This window comes from Gigantopelta aegis, chromosome 14 (assembly GCF_016097555.1).
Source record: "Gigantopelta aegis isolate Gae_Host chromosome 14, Gae_host_genome, whole genome shotgun sequence".
In the NCBI taxonomy this organism is placed as follows: Eukaryota; Metazoa; Mollusca; class Gastropoda; order Neomphalida; family Peltospiridae; genus Gigantopelta; species Gigantopelta aegis.
In genome coordinates, this window is record NC_054712.1 from 12790530 (window position 1) to 12811330 (window position 20801).

The 20801-nt window shown below is 38.6% G+C and overlaps 1 protein-coding gene across 1 annotated transcript; it reads right to left on the reverse strand.

Moving 5' to 3' along the window:
• Nucleotides 1-540: 540 nt before the first annotated feature.
• Nucleotides 541-20778, reverse strand: LOC121389558 (translin-associated factor X-interacting protein 1-like). The gene is made up of 6 exons (XM_041521229.1): nucleotides 20661-20778; nucleotides 16759-16869; nucleotides 11129-11332; nucleotides 7393-7527; nucleotides 6055-6124; nucleotides 541-2676 (listed from the first exon to the last, which is right to left on the reverse strand). The coding sequence occupies exons 2-6, from the start codon at nucleotides 16855-16857 to the stop codon at nucleotides 2468-2470; spliced, it is 717 nt and encodes a 238-aa protein (XP_041377163.1). The 5' UTR covers nucleotides 16858-16869; nucleotides 20661-20778; the 3' UTR covers nucleotides 541-2467.
• Between the last annotated feature and the right edge of the window lie 23 nt (nucleotides 20779-20801).

Here is a 20801-nt window from a genome sequence, read left to right on the forward strand (position 1 = left end):
CTTTCAGAATTATCAAATGTTTGACATCCAATAGCCGATGGTTAATTAAACAATGTGCTCTAGAGGTGTCGTTAAACAAAACGAACGTTTTGTAGTGGAGACAACCTTCCCTTTGTCACGGGAAATCACGATTTGTTTAGAAATGGGAACCGTGATTACTGTATATTAACCAGGCTTCATCAAGTGTTTTAATCAAATGTATAGATGGTATTTTGATTTAAAAATGATTTAATAAAAGAAAAGAAGAAAAAAGAACCACCACGTATTTTCATCATTCTAGTACAATATTACTTATAATCCAATGAGAACCCTATATAGCTGTTTGATGGTAAAGTAAATATGAATAAACGTTATTCAGATTCTGGCATTAAAAAAAAAAAATCTGGTAAAAATCAGTCTGTACACCCATCCCCTAAAAAGTGCCAGTACGCCTATTTTGTAACAACTGCCGTGTTCAATCGTTTTAAAATCACAATATTGTCTAAATCCAAAATTTAACATATTAACGTAAAAGCAAATACAACTCCAGTGACAACGATAAAAGTAGTTGTACATTTATTAATATACGCTATAAAGCTCACCAATACAACACACAATATATTATGTATATATAAAAGTAAATAATGGTGTAAATGTACCCAATAAATAAAATTATATGAGCCGATAAGAATCCAAATAAATATTAAGTATAACTGTTTGTAGCATAATGTAAAATGTAAACCCAACTACATACTGTTTAATATTATATACGTTTTATTATGTGCGGTGAACAATTCACAAACATTAAAAAATGAAGGTTTTCCCTCAAATGGCATGGTAAAACAATTTCATAAATTAATATATAATAATATTAATAGCAGACTAATATATAATGAAATTAATCAGTGCCAATAACGCATACACAGCATTTTGCACAATCTATCAATATTTTGCTATCAGCCAGTTTTGATAGCTAAACTGTAAGCTAACAGACAATATGCATAGTGAGAAAAATAATTCTAAAATGTGAAGAAATATATTTGCTCAAGTAAATAAATAATATATAAATGATATACAATAGGAAAATTGTAATAAGAACATTTTGGAGAACAACAGATCTGACCAACTTGTGATTGATCTAACAGTTTGATGTCAGATGAACGTTTAAAATCAATATGTTGATAGATCCATTATTCTCCAAAACCTAACTGAGTTAATATTTAACACTATAAGCCTATTGTTTCAATCCTGTATTTCATTTTTATGATTACAAGTTTATAATGTTTTATTGATTCACGTTTTGCATACATACATACATACATTATATATATATATTATTTACTTACTTACAAATGTATTTGTTGTACATCCTGATCTACAAATATATATTGTTTTACAATTTATTTACTTACTTTCTTACTTATTTACTTACCTACTTACTTATTTACACTGTATTTATTGTACATTTTGATCTATATTCATTTTTATAATTTATTCTTTTTGTGGTAAGAACAGCACTAAACGATGTCTGTTAATAAAGAAGTATAAAAACCGAGAATCTAAAATTCAGGATGCAATCACGTTTTTGCTAATATTTGAAACTAATCTGAATATAAATTTACATTTAGGTATTATTACAGTTTATGTGTTTCACTCTTCTAATTTTACAGTGTAAGTGTTTATATATTTTACTAACCTTCTAAATACTTGCGTTTTGGGGAGATACATCTAAATTTGTGCACCCCCAGCATCCCCCCCCCCCCCCCCCGATACGTGCCTGCTTTAATACAATAATTCATTTATAATGGATTTTAAAATATGTGACATTTTGAATGTGTATATATATATACACCTTGCTAAAATGTTAACGCACCAAAATTAATAAAATTATTGTCAACCGGTAAAACAAATGCCTAGGAAATTTTTTAAACTGGTAATTATCAGCTTTCAAGAGATTCATGATTCATACTTAAAAAATACATTATGTCCTAATATCACAAAATCAAAGAGACATGATTATTATAAAACAATAGTAGTAGTAGCCTAAAATGGATTCATCCCTGCCAATAATTTCGCTAGTAGGCCTACGTTAAATTATACACTAGGAAATAAAATGAAGTTTGATCTACTACAAACATTAAGAAGATAAGAAATATCTATTTAATATTCAGACACTGCGATAGTCTAAACAAAAACATGTATTTAATACGTAATTTTAGTCGTTAAAGTAATATCTAAAGCCAGGACGGTCTCTTTAATGATTCATTAAAATCAAAGCAAACTGCACCAAAACGAAAACGAACCAACCAAATGGATTGGATTGGTTTCCCGCGCTTTTTTGTGTATCGCTTTTTGTTTTGTCTTTTATTTATTTCTTCTTCTTCTTCTTCTTCTTCGAAAAAACAACAACACAGTTTTCAACGTGTATATCGTTTGTCATAACGTTAACTCCTATAGTGGGTAAAACTGGAGGTCTCAGCTGGACATCTCAAAAGTATAATTCTGGCACGAAGCGCAAACTGGAGATTTCCGCCAGAAGGAGCATGCGCCTGTCGTTGTTTTCGCGGAACTTCCGGTTCTCCTCCTCCACTTGCTCCTTGAGTCGCTCCACCTGCTTCTCAAGGTCGAGTTTCTCGATGTTCGCCTCAGACAACTCGTTCAAGTTCCTTCGACTTTCCTTCTTCAGGTCGGCGATTACTACAGGAGGAAGAAAACTCAAATCAAGGGCGGGAAAAATAGCTCAATCAGTAGCGCTCTCGCCTGAGGTGTTTTACTTAGGTCGAAGGATCGATCCCCTAGGTGGGCGTTTTCTCTTATTGGGTTTTTCCCAGTCCCAACCAGTGCCCCGCAACTGGTATATCACAGGCTGTGGTATATGCTGTCATGTCTGCGGGAACATTACAAAAATATACCTTGCAGCTTATGGGTGTATACGTGCCCAGATGAAACTATTTTTTTTTTATTATTTTTTTTTTTACAACCAACACACTCACATTTATCAACCAATCACATGACTTGTGGTGTTCACTTCTCTGTCAAAAGTTCAGTGCACCTCGAACTTTGACCCATTGAAAATTCAAACCTTCATTGACCTATTGGTCAGAATATGCTCATCCTCCATCTTTGTTGAAGCTACCGGACTCGATGAGGTCGTGGTTAAGCCATCGGACATAAAGCTAGTAGGTTCGCAGCACGGTACCGGCTTCCACCCAGAGCGAGTTTTAACGACTCAATGGGTAGATGTAAGACCACTACACCCTCTTCTCTCTCACTAACCACTAACAATTAACCCACTGTCCTGGACAGACAGCCCAGATAGCTGAGGTGTGTGTGCCCAGGATAGCGTGCTTCAACCTTAATTGGATATAAGCACGAAAATAAGTTGAAATGAAATGGAATGTTGAAGTTTGGTTACATGCACTAAGATGACATCAGATTATATCGTAGAGGGGACCTAGGGCTAAAGAGCACTCGAATAAAAGTTTTGATTCTTGCCATTCTATTTTATATCAAAGAGAGTCCCCCGAATATAGCTGTAGCACATTTACTACTAACAGTAACTGAGCCGCGTGGTAAGATTTTAAACAGTTTTGATTACAGATCAACTACATTTCCTTGTTTAAAATATCGGTTAACATAGGCGTACGGGCTCCCATTTTTGTAAGGTTGGGGTGGGGGTTGTGGCTGGTTTTTGCTCAAATTAAATGAAAGTGCCCGAATCTGGATAACATTTACTCATATTAGAATTGCCACCAAAGTGTTATATAGGGTTGCAATCGAATCACTGCGCATTTTTACATGGATTACAACTAATTTTAAGGGTACAATGATGTAAATACATGGTAAAAAAGTATCAGGTTAGCATATTTCCCCCGAATATCTGTATCATTTTTGCCTGAATTTGCTGTTTTGCTCCAGCACTGGGGCCGGGGGGGGGGGGGGGGGGGGGGGCATTTCGAATATGAACCAAGTGGACTTTTTTCTATTTTGTTTTTGCACCATCAGAAACTCCATATGTATAAACCTGTATATTTTAGTTCTGAAGGCGGACCATTTGCTTCACCGAACCCCCCTAGCCTACGCCCCTGACAGGTCTGTTGTGGGGAGGGCAGTGGTCCACACTGGATTACTATAGAACTTACTTTAAAATTCCTGAAATCGCTTTTACGTCCAGAGATAAACATTTCCCGGAGGAATTCGTGCCCACCACTATCTTAAAGAGCTATTTAATCAGGGAGGAAACAGAGCATGAAAGGTGTCATCATAAATTTAATTGAAATCTTTTAATATTTATGTTGTATATATATACTCTTCAAAAAAAGTAGGGGAACCTGAAATATTAATGTTAATATCAACTATTAGACCGAACATACGTTTTGACCACAGGCATCCCAGTAAAGAACGGTCAGGTCTGTTTATCAACACACCGAAATAAATTCCATAGTTTGCACATGCATCACGCAGTTGCCCCGTACACGTGCGTGGGATGTCATTCTCGATTTTGACCATTTCCAGGAAGGTCCATTAATCATTGTGGAACATTACTTCTGTCAATCTTTTTCATTCTGTTGATCATACAGTTGTTATTGTTTTGTTTTTAGTCATTTTTATTGTTTGAATTTGCGATTTATTGATAAAAAAAAAAAACCCGTCAAATTTCACTTCTGACCCCACAAACAGCAAAACACATACCACGTCCTTTGACCAGTTGTGGTGCACTGGTTGGAACGAGAAAAGAGAGTGATCAAAGTAAGAATCGACTTTTAGCGGGAATTTGCTTCAGATCGAATGTCCTTTTATTGGGGTGCACTTGATTCTTGTGAACTTTTGCCTTTGGTCCCCCTTAAATATTTCCTAGATCCGTCCTTTGCACCGAGAGTCTATGTATTCGCCTTTTAACACCCGCACCCACCTCCCCCCACTCCCCCAATCAGTGCTCCACGACTGGTATTTCAAAGCATATTTGTGAGAAAGTGCATACAAATGATCCCATACTAGTAGTGGGACAAAATGTATACGTTTTCATCTACAGGCTACATATATATCATTTATCAAATGCTTGACAACTAATAGCCGATGATTAATTAATCAAGTGCTCTACTGGTGTCGTTAAACGAAACAAACTTTATCATTATTTTTCTGCAAGGAGGGGGGGGGGGTGTATTATCTATATAGACAGGGGAACAGTGCTCCACGACTGGTATTTCAAAGCATATTTGTGAGAAAGTGCATACAAATGATCCCATACTAGTAGTGGGACAAAATGTATACGTTTTCATCTACAGGCTACATATATATCATTTATCAAATGCTTGACAACTAATAGCCGATGATTAATTAATCAAGTGCTCTACTGGTGTCGTTAAACGAAACAAACTTTATCATTATTTTTCTGCAAGGAGGGGGGGGGGGGTGTATTATCTATATAGACGGGGGAACAGTGTTTGACCCTGCCCAGTTGTAAAGCGCGCGCCCGATGCGCGGGCGGACTGGGATCGATCCCCGTCGGTCGACCCATTGGGCTAGTTCTCATTCCAGCCAGTGCACCACGATTGGTATATCTAAGGCCGTGGTATGTGCTATCCTCTCTGTGACGTGGTGCATATAAACCATCCCTTGCTACTAATGGAAAAAATGTAGCGGTTTTTTTTCTAAGACTATATAACAAATTACCAAATGTTTGACATCCAATTGATCAATGTACTCTAGTGGTTTCGTTAAACAAAACAAACAGACTTTCTAACTAAAAGGCTCGTGGTTACGTGTCTGAGGTCGGTCTGGGATCGATCCCCGTCGGTGGGCCCAATGGGCTATTTCTCGTTCCAGCCAGTGCACCACGACTGGTACATCAAAGGCCGCGGTATGTATTACCCTGTCTGTGGGATGGTACATATAAAAGAACCCTTGCTGCTAATCGAAAAGAGTAGCCCATGAAGTGGCGACAGCGGGTTTCCTCATTCAATATCTGTGTGATCCGTAACCATATGTCTGACGCCATATAAAATAAATAAAATGTGTTGAATGCGTCGTTAAATAAAACATTTCCTTCTTTCTTTACGTGTGTGAGTTGTATACCTCGCCTCTCCTCCTGCTTGAAGTCCATTAGCTGTTTCTGATGCTGCTCCTTCCTCGTAAAAATCGCTTCCTAATAAACAACAAAATTAATAGACAGACAGACAGACACATTCTTTATTTACGTCTCACCTTGTGTACAGATTGAAATAAAAACAAGAGTTCAACAGTAATAATACAAGAACACAGTAGTAAAAGTAAACAAGCCACTCCTATGGAGTTATGAGAGCCTCTAAAACTATTAAAAGCTATCAAAAACATTTAAAAAGTATTGTATTTACAAGAAATAAAATTAAAAAACCCTCAAATATATATCTATGTCTATATGTATAAAAAGCTTTGATGACGTAATAAAATAAGATAGCAATTTTTGGCTGTACTTTTAACAATATCTGGGTGGCTTAAAAGTAATTACATTTTTTCTTTATCTAAAATGTTATTATTAGTATTAAAGTTTTCTATGTACATTCTATCACCTTTGAATACTAGTATATAAGTTGTACATGCATTTTAATATGTATGTGTCACTATGTATGTGAGTTTACGTGATATATCAGCTCACCTGCAGTGGTTGGAGTTCACGTGATATATGAGCTCACGTGTAGTGGTTGGAGTTCACGTGATATATCAGCTCACCTGCAGTGGTTGGAGTTCACGTGATATATCAGCTCATCTGCAGTGATTGGAGTTCACGTGATATATCAGCTCACCTGCAGTGGTTGGAGTTCACGTGATATATATCAGCTCACATACAGTGGTTGGAGTTCACGTGATATATGAGCTCACCTGTAGTGGTTGGAGTTCACGTGATATATCGGCTCACCTGTAGTGGTTGGAGTTCACGTGATATATCAGCTCACCTGCAGTGGTTGGAGTTCACGTGATATATCAGCTCACCTGTAGTGGTTGGAGTTCACGTGATATATCGGCTCACCTGCAGTGGTTGGAGTTCACGTGATATATCGGCTCACCTGCAGTGGTTGGAGTTCACGTGATATATGAGCTCACCTATAGTGGTTGGAGTTCACGTGATATATCGGCTCACCTGTAGTGGTTGGAGTTCACGTGATATATCGGCTCACCTGCAGTGGTTGGAGTTCACGTGATATGTGAGCTCACCTATAATGGTTGGAGTTCACGTGATATATCGGCTCACCTGTAGTGGTTGGAGTTCACGTGATATATCGGCTCACCTGTAGTGGTTGGAGTTCACGTGATATATCAGCTCACCTGCAGTAGTTGGAGTTCACGTGATATATCGGCTCACCTGTAGTGGTTGGAGTTCACGTGATATATCGGCTAACCTGTAGTGGTTGGAGTTCACGTGATATATGAGCTCACCTGTAGTGGTTGGAGTTCACGTATTCGTCGTTTGTGATAATCCAGCATCATCTCGTACTCGTTTTTGATGGCCGCCAGGAGCGGTCTGTAGGTGCGGAAATGTTCGATCATACTCTCGAAGACCTGCCGGTGCGCCTGGCAACATACCACGGAGAAAGCATCACAATGTATCTGGGGCCGAAAAACGTGCCCCCATCTCCCGCTAGATCCCACTCTGATAATACAACACTATTTCATTCCAACTTATTTCCGTGCTTATATCCAATTAAGGTTTAAGCACGGTGTCCCGAGAACACCTCAGCTATATGGGCTGTCTGTCTTAGACAGCAGGTTAGTTGCTAATAATTTTGTTAGTGGTAAGTGTGAGAGAAGAGGGTGTAGTGGCCTTACACCTACCCAATGAGTCGTTAAAACTCGCTCTTGGTGGGAGCCGGTAACGGGCTGCGAACTCTGTACCTACCAGCCTTATGTCCGATGGCTTAACCACGACATCACCGAGGCCGGTTACAACACTATTAGGTTGGGCCTCACCATCTATCTACATCAATTCTTTGTGACCCAATAGCCGATGATTAATAAATCAATGTGCTCTAGTGGTGTCGTTAACCAAAACAAACTTTAACTATTTTTCTTTTTCAATTCTTTGTCAGAATATATTTGGAAGAATAATAGTTTCTGGCATGAGTCCTTTTGTAGATGATTTTTCTGACACGAGTCTCAAGAAAATCAATCTTTGGAGCGAGCTTTAGCGAGCTCCATGGATTGATTTTCTTGAGACGAGTGTCAGAAAAACCATATACAAAAGGACGAGTGCCAGAAATATTTTCTAGCACAACCTGTCTTATAAATTTTATTATTAATATAGCCTAACTATACTGTAAGTCTCTTCATTTTATTTTTGTAACGTGACGTCACCTCTAAGCTGACGCCCATATTACGTCACGAGTGTGAAAGCATACAGTGGTGTCGAGAAGACCTACTCATATTATGTGACGTCATATACTACTTTGTTTAAAAAATGACGTAATCAACCGGTAGCAACTGCCGTGTACATCCTAATATTAACCAATGAAAAGGGCGGATTAGCGTCTACACACATGTGGTAGACGGTTTTTCTACCACCCCTTTCTAGCACCTTTCTACGACGTCATTGTGCTAGAATACAACATCGGGAGGGTCATCTGACTACTAGTTTTAGGGAGTACCTTCCCTTGACAACTACCGGGCAAAAAATCAGCAAAGGTTAACCACGAACAGTTTCAGTTAGCCACCCTCATAGAGCACAACCTCATGTTGCTGTTATACACGTGGCAGTTTTCCACGTACAGTTGTTATCAGTTAATATTATATATTACAAGTAATTTCAAAACCAATAGGTTATTTAAATATTCTTACACACCCGTTGGTGAAAACATTATTGGTTATCTCTGATAACACATGCTATTAACACACATACGTGTGATAAGACATATGACTGGCTGCTCCAAAGTGATGACCAGGGCCCAGATCTTCGAAGCTATGTTAGCGCTACGATATTGTATAATCGTAGTAGGCTATGGCGTGCATCGTTGTGACGGTTTTACGACATCGTAGCGCTAAGATAGCTTCAAAACTCTGTGACGTATAAGTTAACCTGAATTGATTTCTCTGTGACGCTTTAAAAATTAACTGCAAACGCTTGTTTCGTATTTGTTACTGGGACACTAAATCATAACCTTGCTGTCACATTCTTTACATCATTGTGTAACTTTTCAACAATGTGACGTCTACAGTGTCAGGAACGTCTCAGGGATGTTGGCATGCTCCAAGTTGGCACCACCCAGCGAATTGTGGCCCGTAGGCTTAATGTGTCACAATCAATCATTAGCCGATTGTGGGCCCGATATCGATAAACCAGAAATGTGGATGATCGTCCCCGTTCAGGGCGGCCAAGGGCCACAACTCCGGTTCAGGACTGTTAGGCTGAGGAATCGAGGTCACTCAGCCAATCAAATCGCAAGAGAACTCCGTGTTACAACTGGCGTTACAGTGTCTGGTCAGACTATTCGTAACAGACTGCATAGAAGTAACACCCGCGCATGTCGACCCTACGTTACCCCACATTTGACCGCGAGACACATTGCTACCAGACGTCAATGGTGTACACATAGACATTGGGCTAAGAGGCGTTGGGCTCGGGTAATGTTTTCAGACGAGTCTAGATTCACACTAGACTTCCATGATCGACGACAGCGAGTCTGGCGACGTCCTAATGATTTGGAGGAGGGTCCGTTATGGTGTGGGGTGGCATCACTATGACTGCCAGAACCCAGCTGCATATTGTTCATGGGTTGGTTACTGGGAGGTACTACCGTGACAACATCCGTGCACCGATCGTTGTGCCCTTCGCACATCAGGCTGGACACCATTTTGTTTTTCAGGACGACAACGCCCGTGCTCACTGGAGTCTAGTGGTTACTGCATACCTGCAGCAACAGAACATCACCACACTACCGTGACCAGCCCTAAGCCTAGACCTTTCACCCATTGAGCACATGTGGGACATCATCGGACGACGTCTCCGAGAATGTCAACGTCAGCCAACCAACTCTGAGAGGAATGGGACAGGATCCCCCAAAATGTTATTGGACATTTAATCAGGAGCATGCCACGTCGGATTCGTGCGTGCTTAGCGAATAGTGGTGTTTTTACCCATTGTTAGTGCAAATATTGAAAACGTTAGATTGAAAAGCACCACCCCTGTTGCCTATCTGTGTCTCCTCCGGACCTACATCACTATCCTAGCTACAATCTTTAATGCCAATCCCTTGTCACACGAGTGCTTGTGTTTTACCATTAATTATTATTGTAATATATAAATTAATACATCTGTTATATTGTGTCATATTTGAATATCCCCTACTTATTTTGAACATTATAATTATATTGCCAACTCTCTGAACAAACATCTTGGGGGTAACACTACAATATCCTAGCTATTACAAAGATATTAATATCCTAGCTATTGCAGTGATGAAATTATTAACACACACACCATGTTAGTGGATAATTTAACGGCTTTTGTCGGTACTAAATATGTGTGAAGTCTGCAGTCATATTGCACGAATAATTGCACTTTTATTCTCTCTCTCTCTCTCTCTCTCTCTCTCTCTCTCTCTCTCTCTCTCTCTCTCTCTCTCTCTCTCTCTCTCTCTCTCTCTCTCTCTGATTGGCTAAACAAAACTCACTAATGACCAATAATTTCACTTATATCTGCAGATACTAAATTTAAAGTATTTCACTATATATCATATAATAAAAAAAGTTTTGTTTGTTTTGTTTTGTTTTGTTTTGTTTGTTTTTGTTATTTGTTATTTTTAACTATTTGACAAAGAATGACGTCAGAATGTGCTCGTCTGCATGCTCATTTCGGATGGTTTTATTTTTAATTTTTAAAATTTATTTATTTATTTATTATAATAATAATAATAATAATAATGATATTATTATTATTATTATTATTAGTAGTAGTAGTAGTAGTAGTAGTAGTAGTAGTAGTAGTAGTAGTAGTAGTAGTAGTAGTAGTAGTAGTTGTATTAGTAGTAGTAGCAACAACAGTTACTGAGTAATAGTAATAACAGTAGTAGTAGTAGTGTTTATTGTGGGTTTTATTATTATTATTTATTATTATTATTATTATTTTTAATCAATGTGGCAGAGATAATCGATGACGTCAGTAGGCACTCTGTTGGATTACCTGAAGTCTGAGCTCGCTGGGTTTTCCGTCCAAGGCGTTCAAGTGCCGTAACTCTCTCCTCAGGAAGTTCTCCAGCTGTTCCAGGAATCGCGGCTTCTTGGCGACTGGCCCGTGTGATCTGTTGGTCTGCAGCAGATGTCTTGGCGTCTTGATGCTGGGGAATGTCTCATTGACCTTCCACTGACGCTTCGGACAGTCGCAATACTGAAATATATAGAGCCTAATTCATTAAAACAGAAAACGAAAAGAAAAAAGAAAAAAGAAAGAAAGAAAACAAGTCCCATTTTCTAAAGTTGAATTGTGTGAAAGGTATCATAGACACGTGCGTAGGAAGGTGCCAAAACGTGTGTGTGTGTATGTGTGTGTGTGTGGAGGGGGGGGGGGGGGGGGGCACACACACACACACACACACACACACATATCTTTAAACACTTAATTTTTGTTCTGCAAGGTGTTCTTTATAAAAGTGGTTGTTATGTACAAGATGTTCTTTAAAAAACAAATGGTTGTTCTGCAAGGTGTTCTTTACAAAAGTGGTTGTTATGTACAAGATGTTCTTTAAAAAACAAATGGTTGTTATTCAAGGTGTTCTTTACAAAAGTGGTTGTTATGTACAAGATGTTCTTTAAAAAACAAATGGTTGTTATTCAAGGTGTTCTTTACAAAAGTGGTCGTTATGTCCACGGTGCTCTGTATAAACAAATGGTTATTATACAAGATCTTCTTTACAAAAGTGGTTATGTACAACATGATCTTTAAAAAAAAATTTTTTTATTGTTATACAAGGTATTCTTTACAAAAGTGGTTGTTATGTACACGATGATCTTCAAAAACAAATGGTTTATAGACCAGCTTCAGAATGAGCTAAATGCCACCTGGAAAGGACATTATGTAGACCTGCTTTTTTGTATTCCTCATCATATATGTTAACAAAAGAGTTTTGATAAACGGACGTCTGGTGGTGGATGTGGCAAATATGGGGGTCGAAGTAGTGGCCCCATCCCCAAAACAGGGTCAACCACTAATAGCACTATTGGTAGAGTAGATAACAGGGAGAACCTTTCAAATGATGATAGAAGCGTGAACCTTGGCACAGATGATCTCCATGGAGAGTTCGTCACATCCAATCAATGAACCACTTGGATTTTCAATATGGCGGCCATTTTGCAAGATGGCTGCCATACTGTCCTGCAAATGTTCATTATTTAGATGTATTTTAATAGTTTTTCGATAGTAGTCATTTTATATTATTTTATATGTTTAACAACATGCTGAACCTAACGTCTGTTATGTAAAAAAGCCTCTGATGGTGGAAGTGGCAAATATTGGGGGTCAATATATGGCAACCTCCCCAAAACGTGGGCACCTACTACTAGGACTATTGGCACGGAAATGACGTTTTAAATGGTGATACAAGCATGCAACTTTGCACAGATAATCTCTTTGGTGAGTTCTTCAAATTCGATCAATGAGCAACTTGAAATGTCATCTCGGTCACTTTTTATGTACTAGTGTCTAAAAGCATGTTGAAAGTAATTATGATATTTAAAATACTATCAGATTTAACGTTTTTATTCAAAATGGCTGCCATATTTCCAGCAAACATAGTCACCAGCTACAATAGAAAAAAATAAGCTAGTACCAATATACTTTGTTCCATAACCAAACCACCGAATGCTCAAACCCAGTCAATGAACTACTTGGATTTTCAATATGACGGCCATTTTTCAACATGGCCGCCATAGTGTCCTACTAATGTTCATTATTAAGATGTATTTTAATAGCATTTTTTCTATTAGTCATTCTATATTATTTTTATATGTTTAGAAATAGCTGAACCTACCGTCTGATATGTAAAAAAAAAGAAGCCATCTGACGGTGGAAGTGGAAATATCGGGGGTCCATAAAACACGGTCACCTAATATTAGCAATATTAGTAAAGCAGATAACATAAATAACCTTTCAAATGGTGATATAAGCATGGAACTTTGCATAAATGATCTCATTAGGGAGTTCTTAAGTTCCCATCAAATAGAGACCATTTTTCAATATGGCCGCCATATTATTCCAGCAATATCCATTATTAACATTAATAAAGTTGTCAGACTTTTATCATACCAGTGTCGTTTTATATATTTAAAACTATGCTGAACTTATTTCTGATAATTATAATATACCCTTTTTTTTTATTTATCAAAATGGCTGCAATGTGTTCACGAAATGCAGGCATCAGCTACCAGCATTATAATATCAATTGACGACCATAAGCAAGTACAAGTGTACCTTGTTCTGTAACCAAATCACTGTACTATATCACATACATTAACCGATCCCATGTCTTATTAATATCCTGTTTAATTAGCTTGTCAATTAGCTAATTGCATTATTAATATATCTTTTAAATGTATTATTCTTTTTCAGTTGTTTCTTAACGAATATATGCCTATACCTCTGATATTCAATTTGTTTTAATTAATAATACGAATACGTTACTCTGTACTATCTTGTTTTTCACGTATCCCTATCATCATGGCCATCACGGGAATAATGTTTCTTCAAAGATACCCACAGGGAAAATATAGGTGAACCCGATCAGACGTGCTATCATTAGCATGACTATGTGAGTACTTTCGATTGGACCCTAGTAATAATATGACCTTGTATAATCATGGCTCGAAATGTAAATACAATATGTCTGCCAATTCATTTATCAGAAAGTTTAGCATTTTAGGAGCAAAGAGGATTTGTGTTTGAAAGATTTGTGTTAATAAACACCACCCCTGTTTTTGCTGTATACATGCATATGTAACTATTACAACTGTGTTACTGTCACACACAATAATTCATTAAAACTGAAGGTGTGTTTGTATGTTTAAATGAAATTATAATAATTAATGTGAGGCGAGATTGCAGCCTTGAAACAAAATCCAAAAGTTCAATGCCAAAAAAACAAAACAAGCAGGCTGGGTGACAGCTCGCTAGATTCATCTCCTATATTTAACACATGGTCAACTATATAAAAACGCAATTTCATCAACTTAATTTTTACCTGTATCATTCAGCTGAAGATTCATAAACAGCTGTGGTCATCGGCTATAGAGGCTATAGTAAAACATAATCCTCGGCCATTGTAAACCTACATGAAGACATTGTCGTCAGCAACAAATCCGCTTTATTACTAAAAAAAAAGCTTCCACCTACAGACGCTCAGTATTGTGATCTTGCTACCATCAGTGACAAACATTCTCTTTTGTCACATCCGACCATAATAAAAAAAAACGTTCGATTGCACAGGAGTATACATAGTGAAATAACCAGATCTAATTTAATCATTAGTCAATGGCTCTTTCCATCAAACCCCCCAAAACAAACACCCCCCCCCCCAAAAAAAAAACAAAAAAAACAACAACAACACAAAAAACCCCAAACAAAAACAACAACAAACAAAAAAACCAACCCCAACCCCCCACCAAAAAACAACAAAAGAAAACCAAAAAAAAAAAAATGAAACAAGTTGTGTCAGCAAGTTCTTGGTGAGGAATGTCTTGCTCCATTGGTTTCTTGTGTACAAAAACTCGATAAAATATACTCCATACCCCGAAATATATACTCATATCCAAATTAATAGTACATGCACTTTACAGTACTTGCCTGCTTTTTAACATTTACAGTGTGATGTTGAGTTCACAAAACAGGATGTATATTAATACAGTTTCTTTGAAGGTGTTACGTCTTTTGGACTGATTCATGGTCGAACTAATGATATTGGGGCAAAGAATATGGTGGCCTTCATATGTGAAAATAATAACAAGCAAGTGTTGACAACAGAGTATGGGCTAGAATTAATTTATAGTCAAAACGTTCTCATGAACTTTATCCCATAGTTTTGTGGGTTTTGAATTTTGTTATATAACAAAAATGTAGCTTTGTCTGATGTCATATGGCTGTCATCTACCATTTACGTTTTGAGGCCATGACAAAAAAATTGCCAAAGCTAAACCAGGTTATATTGGTCAAACAAATGATAGCACGAGGGCTTGGGTGCATCTATCATGCTCTGCCCTCACACACACCCCACCCGCCCCCAAGACAAACACGAAGATGACAAGAAGTCATGGCTGAAGGAAACATTATTACAGGGATAGCCATGATAATAAGGATTAATGAATAGTGCCTGTAGCTGTCTTTATATATTTTCTTCAGTTTTGTTGTAAAAGTAGTACAGAATATTTTCATATTAGAAACTAAAAACATTAAAATATCAAATATAATATATATATATATATATATATATATATATATATATATATATATATATATATATATATATATATATATATATATGTAGGAATACAGAACTCTAAAAAGTAAGTTTAATGATGTTATGAGCCAATTAAGAGACAAATTAAGCTGGCTGTTGAAAATAGAAGGTATTGTTTGATATCCATGATATGGTAAAGTAGTTTGGTTATGGAACCAGCTATACTGGTACCAGCTTATGTTCTATTGTAGCTGGTGACTATTTGCTGGAAATATAACAACCATTTTGAATAAAAACGTCAATTCTGAAGATAGTATTTTAAATATCAGAACTAGGTTCAACATGCTTTTAAATACTAGTACATACAATGTCATCGAGATAGCTAAAATCGGACAAAGTTGTTATTATATATGTCAATAACTGACAATGGTTGGAAGAAAATGGCGGCCATCTGGAAAAATTACCTTCATATTAACATTTCCAGCTGCTCGTTGATTGAATTTGAAGAACTCACCAAAGAGGTCATCTGTCGAAAGTTCCATGCTTGTATCACCATTTGAAACGTCATTTCTGTTACCTGCTCTGCCAATAGTTCTAGTAGTAGGTGCCCATGCTTTGGGGAGGTTGCCATAAATTGACCCCCGATATTTGCCACTCCCACCATCAGAGGCCTTTTTACATATCAGACGTTAGGTTCAGCATGTTTTTAAACATATAAAGTAAAATGACTACTATCGAAAAACTATTAAAATAATCTAAATACATCTTAATAATTAACATTTGTAGAACAGTATGGCGGCCATCTTGAAAAATGGCCGCCATATTGAAAATTTAAGTGGTTCATTGATTGGATGTGACGAACTTCCCATGGAGATCATCTGTGCCAAGTTTCATTAGCTCATTCTGAAGCCGGTCTATTATATACTATGTGTTGATTACATAAGTGGTTGTTATGTACAAGATGGTCAGTGAAAACAAATGGTTGTTACATATACCAGGTGTTCTTTACAAAAGTGGTTGTTATGTACAAGGTGATCTTTAAAAACAAATGGTTTATATACAAGGTGTTCATTACACAAGTGGTTGGTATGTACAATGTGTTCTGTGACAACAAATGGTTGTTACATATACATGGTGTTCTTTACAAAAGTGGTTGTTATGCACAAGGTGATCTTTAAAAACAAATGGTTTATATACAAGGTGTTCTTTACAAAAGTGGTTGTTATGTACAAGATGGTCTTCGAATACAAATGGTTGTAAGGCAAGGCGTTCTTTACAATAAGTTTTATTTTATTTACTTTTTTTTCTCTAAAATACAGATTTGACTGCGGAAGGTTGCGTGAAAACCAAAACATAACTATTATCCCACCTTCAATGGCTTTGGCTGTAAAACAGAAAGGAATTGTGCCTCGACTCTTTTACCTACAGCGGACGCCCTTCCGTCATGGCTGTTCTTATGCCCAAGCATGATACTCGCACTCTGTAATAAGAAGGTGAAACAGACGCATGAGCAGGTGGGGCAGAGGGGCGTCGTTTGTGATCCCCCCCCCCCCCCCCCACACACACAACCACTCCCTTCTCCAACGATTTTTTTTTTCGGTTTTAATGCGATTATAATCCTAGATCCGAGGTTCTGTTTCGTGTAAGGTCCGCTCATTTGGGCTATTTCTCGTTCCAGCCAGTGCACCACGACTGGTATATCAAAGGCTGAGGTAAGTGCTATCCTGTCTTTGGGATGGTGCATATAAAAGATCCCTTGCTACTAATGTAGCAGGTTTCCTCTCTATGGCTATGGGGCGGGACGCAGCCCAGTGGTAAAGCGTCCACCTGATGCGCGGTAGGCCTCAGATCGATCCTCGTTGGTGGATCCATTGGATTATTTTTCATTCCAGCCAGTGCACCACGACTGGTATATAAAAAGCATTGGTATGTGCAGTCCTGTCTGTGGAATGGTGCATATAAAATATCCCATGCAACCAGTGGGAAAATGTAGCGGGTTTTCTCTCAAAGACAATGTCAAAATTACCAAATGATTGATATCCAATAGCCCATGATTAATAATCAATGTGCTTTAGTGGTGTACTATGTTTCGAAATTACCACGTTTCACATCCAATAGCTATAGTTGATATTATTTAAATTTAATATTTATGGGTTGGGTTTTTTTTTTAAAATGAAAACAGAACGCATAACTTTAATGATCTTTATTAGTTTCAGCTGTCAGGCTAAATGTTTTAGGTCATATTTTTATTTTTTAACACAATACTAGTCTACTAGAACACCGGTATGACGGTGTCAAACTATTTATAAATTGTCACATTCGGAAATCCTTACTATCGGACTTTTCCGTTACTGCTCGCTTGACACGAAAATGTACGTATTGATGATGATGATAACTAGTTTAACGTGCCCATATACCACTAGGGTTTCGAACACGCCCATCCCGAGTCCGACCTCCGATAAGATCGGTGGCCTGACTCGGGATGGAGTCCAGTCGTCATGGGTTGGTATAGTGGTGCGGACGGGCCCGACTCCGGAGGATACAAGATGGTATCACTTGCTTTATAGTGATACCATCTCGTATCCTCCGGAGTCGGGCCCGTCCGCACCACTATACCAACCCAATACGACTGGACTATACCCTAGTCTGATACTCTCTCTCGTTCAGACGGATCCGGCTTCTCAAGATCTGCATTTCAGCACAGCACTACACCTTCAACGTCTATCGACTGTCAATCTAGGGGTTTTCTTGACGGGATGCAACCCATCTCGTCCCTTTAAGCTGTGCACCCAAACGGCCTTAACGAGGCCACTCGCGTGGACATATCGATCGGACTTTAAACTTTTAGATCTGCGTTCAAAATTTTATGTCGAAATTACTTCTTTTTTAAAATATTATTAAATAGTCCGATCCTCTCTTCTTTCCCTTATTTAATTTTGGACTGTCCTTCTAAAATGCTCCAAATTATATAAATATTCGGCCGAGCAGTCAGTTCTTTTTCTTTTTGGCTTGTAACCTTTTTTTTTTCTTTTTTTTTTTAATTCTATCAACTTTTTTTACTAATTGCTATTTTTAAAATTCTGCCCATTTTCAACCCCCCCCCCCCCCCCCCCTCCATCCCGAGTCAGGCCACCGATCTTATCGGAGGTCGGATTCGGGATGGGCGTGTTCGAAACCCTAGTGGTATATGGGCACGTTAAACTAGTTATGAAGATGAAGATGATAGCCGTAGCCGTATTCCAATGTAAATGAACAATGAATGATAATGTAATTATCGTTAACTGGTTATTTTCATTGGACTTTTAACATGTTTTGTTTAGAAGTTAGAACCAAGTATAACCGACCTATCACTTCGTATGCCAACAAGTAAGCCGATGATGATGATGATAACTAGTTTAACGTGCTCATATACCACTAGGGTTTAGAACACGCCCATCCCGAGTCCGACCTCCGATAAGATCGGTGGTCTGACTCGGAATGTGTGTGTGTGTGTGTGTGTGGTGGGCAGAATTTTGAAAATAGCAATTAGTAAAAAGGTTAATAGAATAATTTAAAAAAAAAAAAAAAAATTACAAGCCAAAAATAACAAGAATTGACTGCTCGTCCGAATATTTATATAATTTGGAGCATTTTAGGACAGTCCAAAAATAAATAAGAGAAAGAAGAGAGGATCGGACTATTTAATAATATTTTAAAAAAAGAAGTAATTTCGACATAAAATTTTGAACGAAGGTCTAAATGTTTAAAGTCCGATTTATATGTCCACGTGAGTGGCCTCGTTAAGGCCGTTAGGGTGTGAAGGTTGGCCTACGGCGAACTGATGAGCGGAGAACCGGCAAAGGCGGGGATGAAGTGCTTCCATCTCTGGTCGGCGAGGATGGTTATGACACTCCGGTAGTCGTTGCCGAAAAGGGCCTTGACGATCCTGTGGATGGTGTGGCTATCCATCTCTAACTAGGACCGCTTGTCGGTAGACTCCTTCTCGGCGCTGAGTTAGTACCAGCCCCGTTTTGCCGGCTGTAGACTTGATGGTGTGTAGCTCGTAAGCGCTTCCATCAGGCAGTTGTTTCAGCTCTGGTTCCACTAGTCCGCCCATCAGTGATGCCGGATCCAGGTGTCCCCCTGCACGAACTTCAGGAAGCCGGACCTGATTTTCCCGATCTGAACTTTCCAGACGGCTTTCGAGTCGGAGGGGGACGGTGCCTGTGAAGGTGGAGGCCTTGCCTTGTCAGGCTGAGCGACGGCCTTCCTCTTCGCAACGGCTCCTGCCCGGACCGCCGCCTTCCGAACTGGCAAGACTGGTGACAGTGGCCAGTTACGTGTAGGCGGTGGCGTAGAGGGAGATGGAGGTCCGTCTGCGGGCGTCTCGCACATCGGCGCGTTGAGAGCATCCCTCGGTGTTGACGGCGGGTCCGGGTGAGCAGGTCCTTTCGTCTTGCGCCGAGCCGGGGGCAAGTCGAGAGCACAGGCGACAGCGTCCAGCTTCATCGAGAGTTAGCTTGGAAGTGAAGTAAGCCGACTACGCTTGACGTGATTGTTACATTTCCTGTCATCACCAATTAATAAAATGATGTGTTTTTTGTTTGTTTATTTGTTTGCCGATTTCAAGTCAAATAAGATACAAGGAAAAAAACATAGCGTATAAAAATCGCGATACGCAAAACTGTACCGCGGTTCGTATCGAGCTGATCAATTATCGCGGTATACCGGTTTATCGTTGCAGCACTATTAATAAATCAATGTGCTATAATAATTGCGTCGCTAAACAAAGAGGGCGGGATGTAGCTCAATGGTACAGACCTCGCTTGATACGCGGTTGGTCTGGGATCGATCCTCGTCGGTGGGCGTATTGAGCTATTTCTCGTTTCAGCCAGTGCACTACGACTGGTATATCAAAGGCGGTAGTATGTACTACCCTGTCTGTGGGATGGTGCATATAAAAGATCCCTTGCTGCTAATCAAAGAGTAGCCCATGGAGTGGCGACAGCGGGTTTCCTCTCTCAAGATTTGTGTAGTCCTTAACCATATGTCCGACGCCATATAACCGTAAATAAAATGTGCTGAGTGCGTCGTTAAAACATATGATTTCCTTCCTTCTTCGTTAAACAAAACATAGTTTAACGTTTACCTTTGAGACCACCCCTTTAAGGTTGACGACAGGACAATACACGACACCACACTTGTGCCAATGGTAATTGTGTAGGCCATTTTGTGTTCATGGTGACATAGCAACTAAATTTAAACGCTGGGCGTCATGCAGTTCTCTCTTACCTTTCTGGTGTATTCTTTGTTTTGTCTGTATTTTATACTTCTACCTTGATGTTAACTTTAAATAAATACTGCAATTGCAAATAAGTTTTCGCATGCGTATAATGTGACGTCATGAAATATGGCATTTGAATATCTCCATTG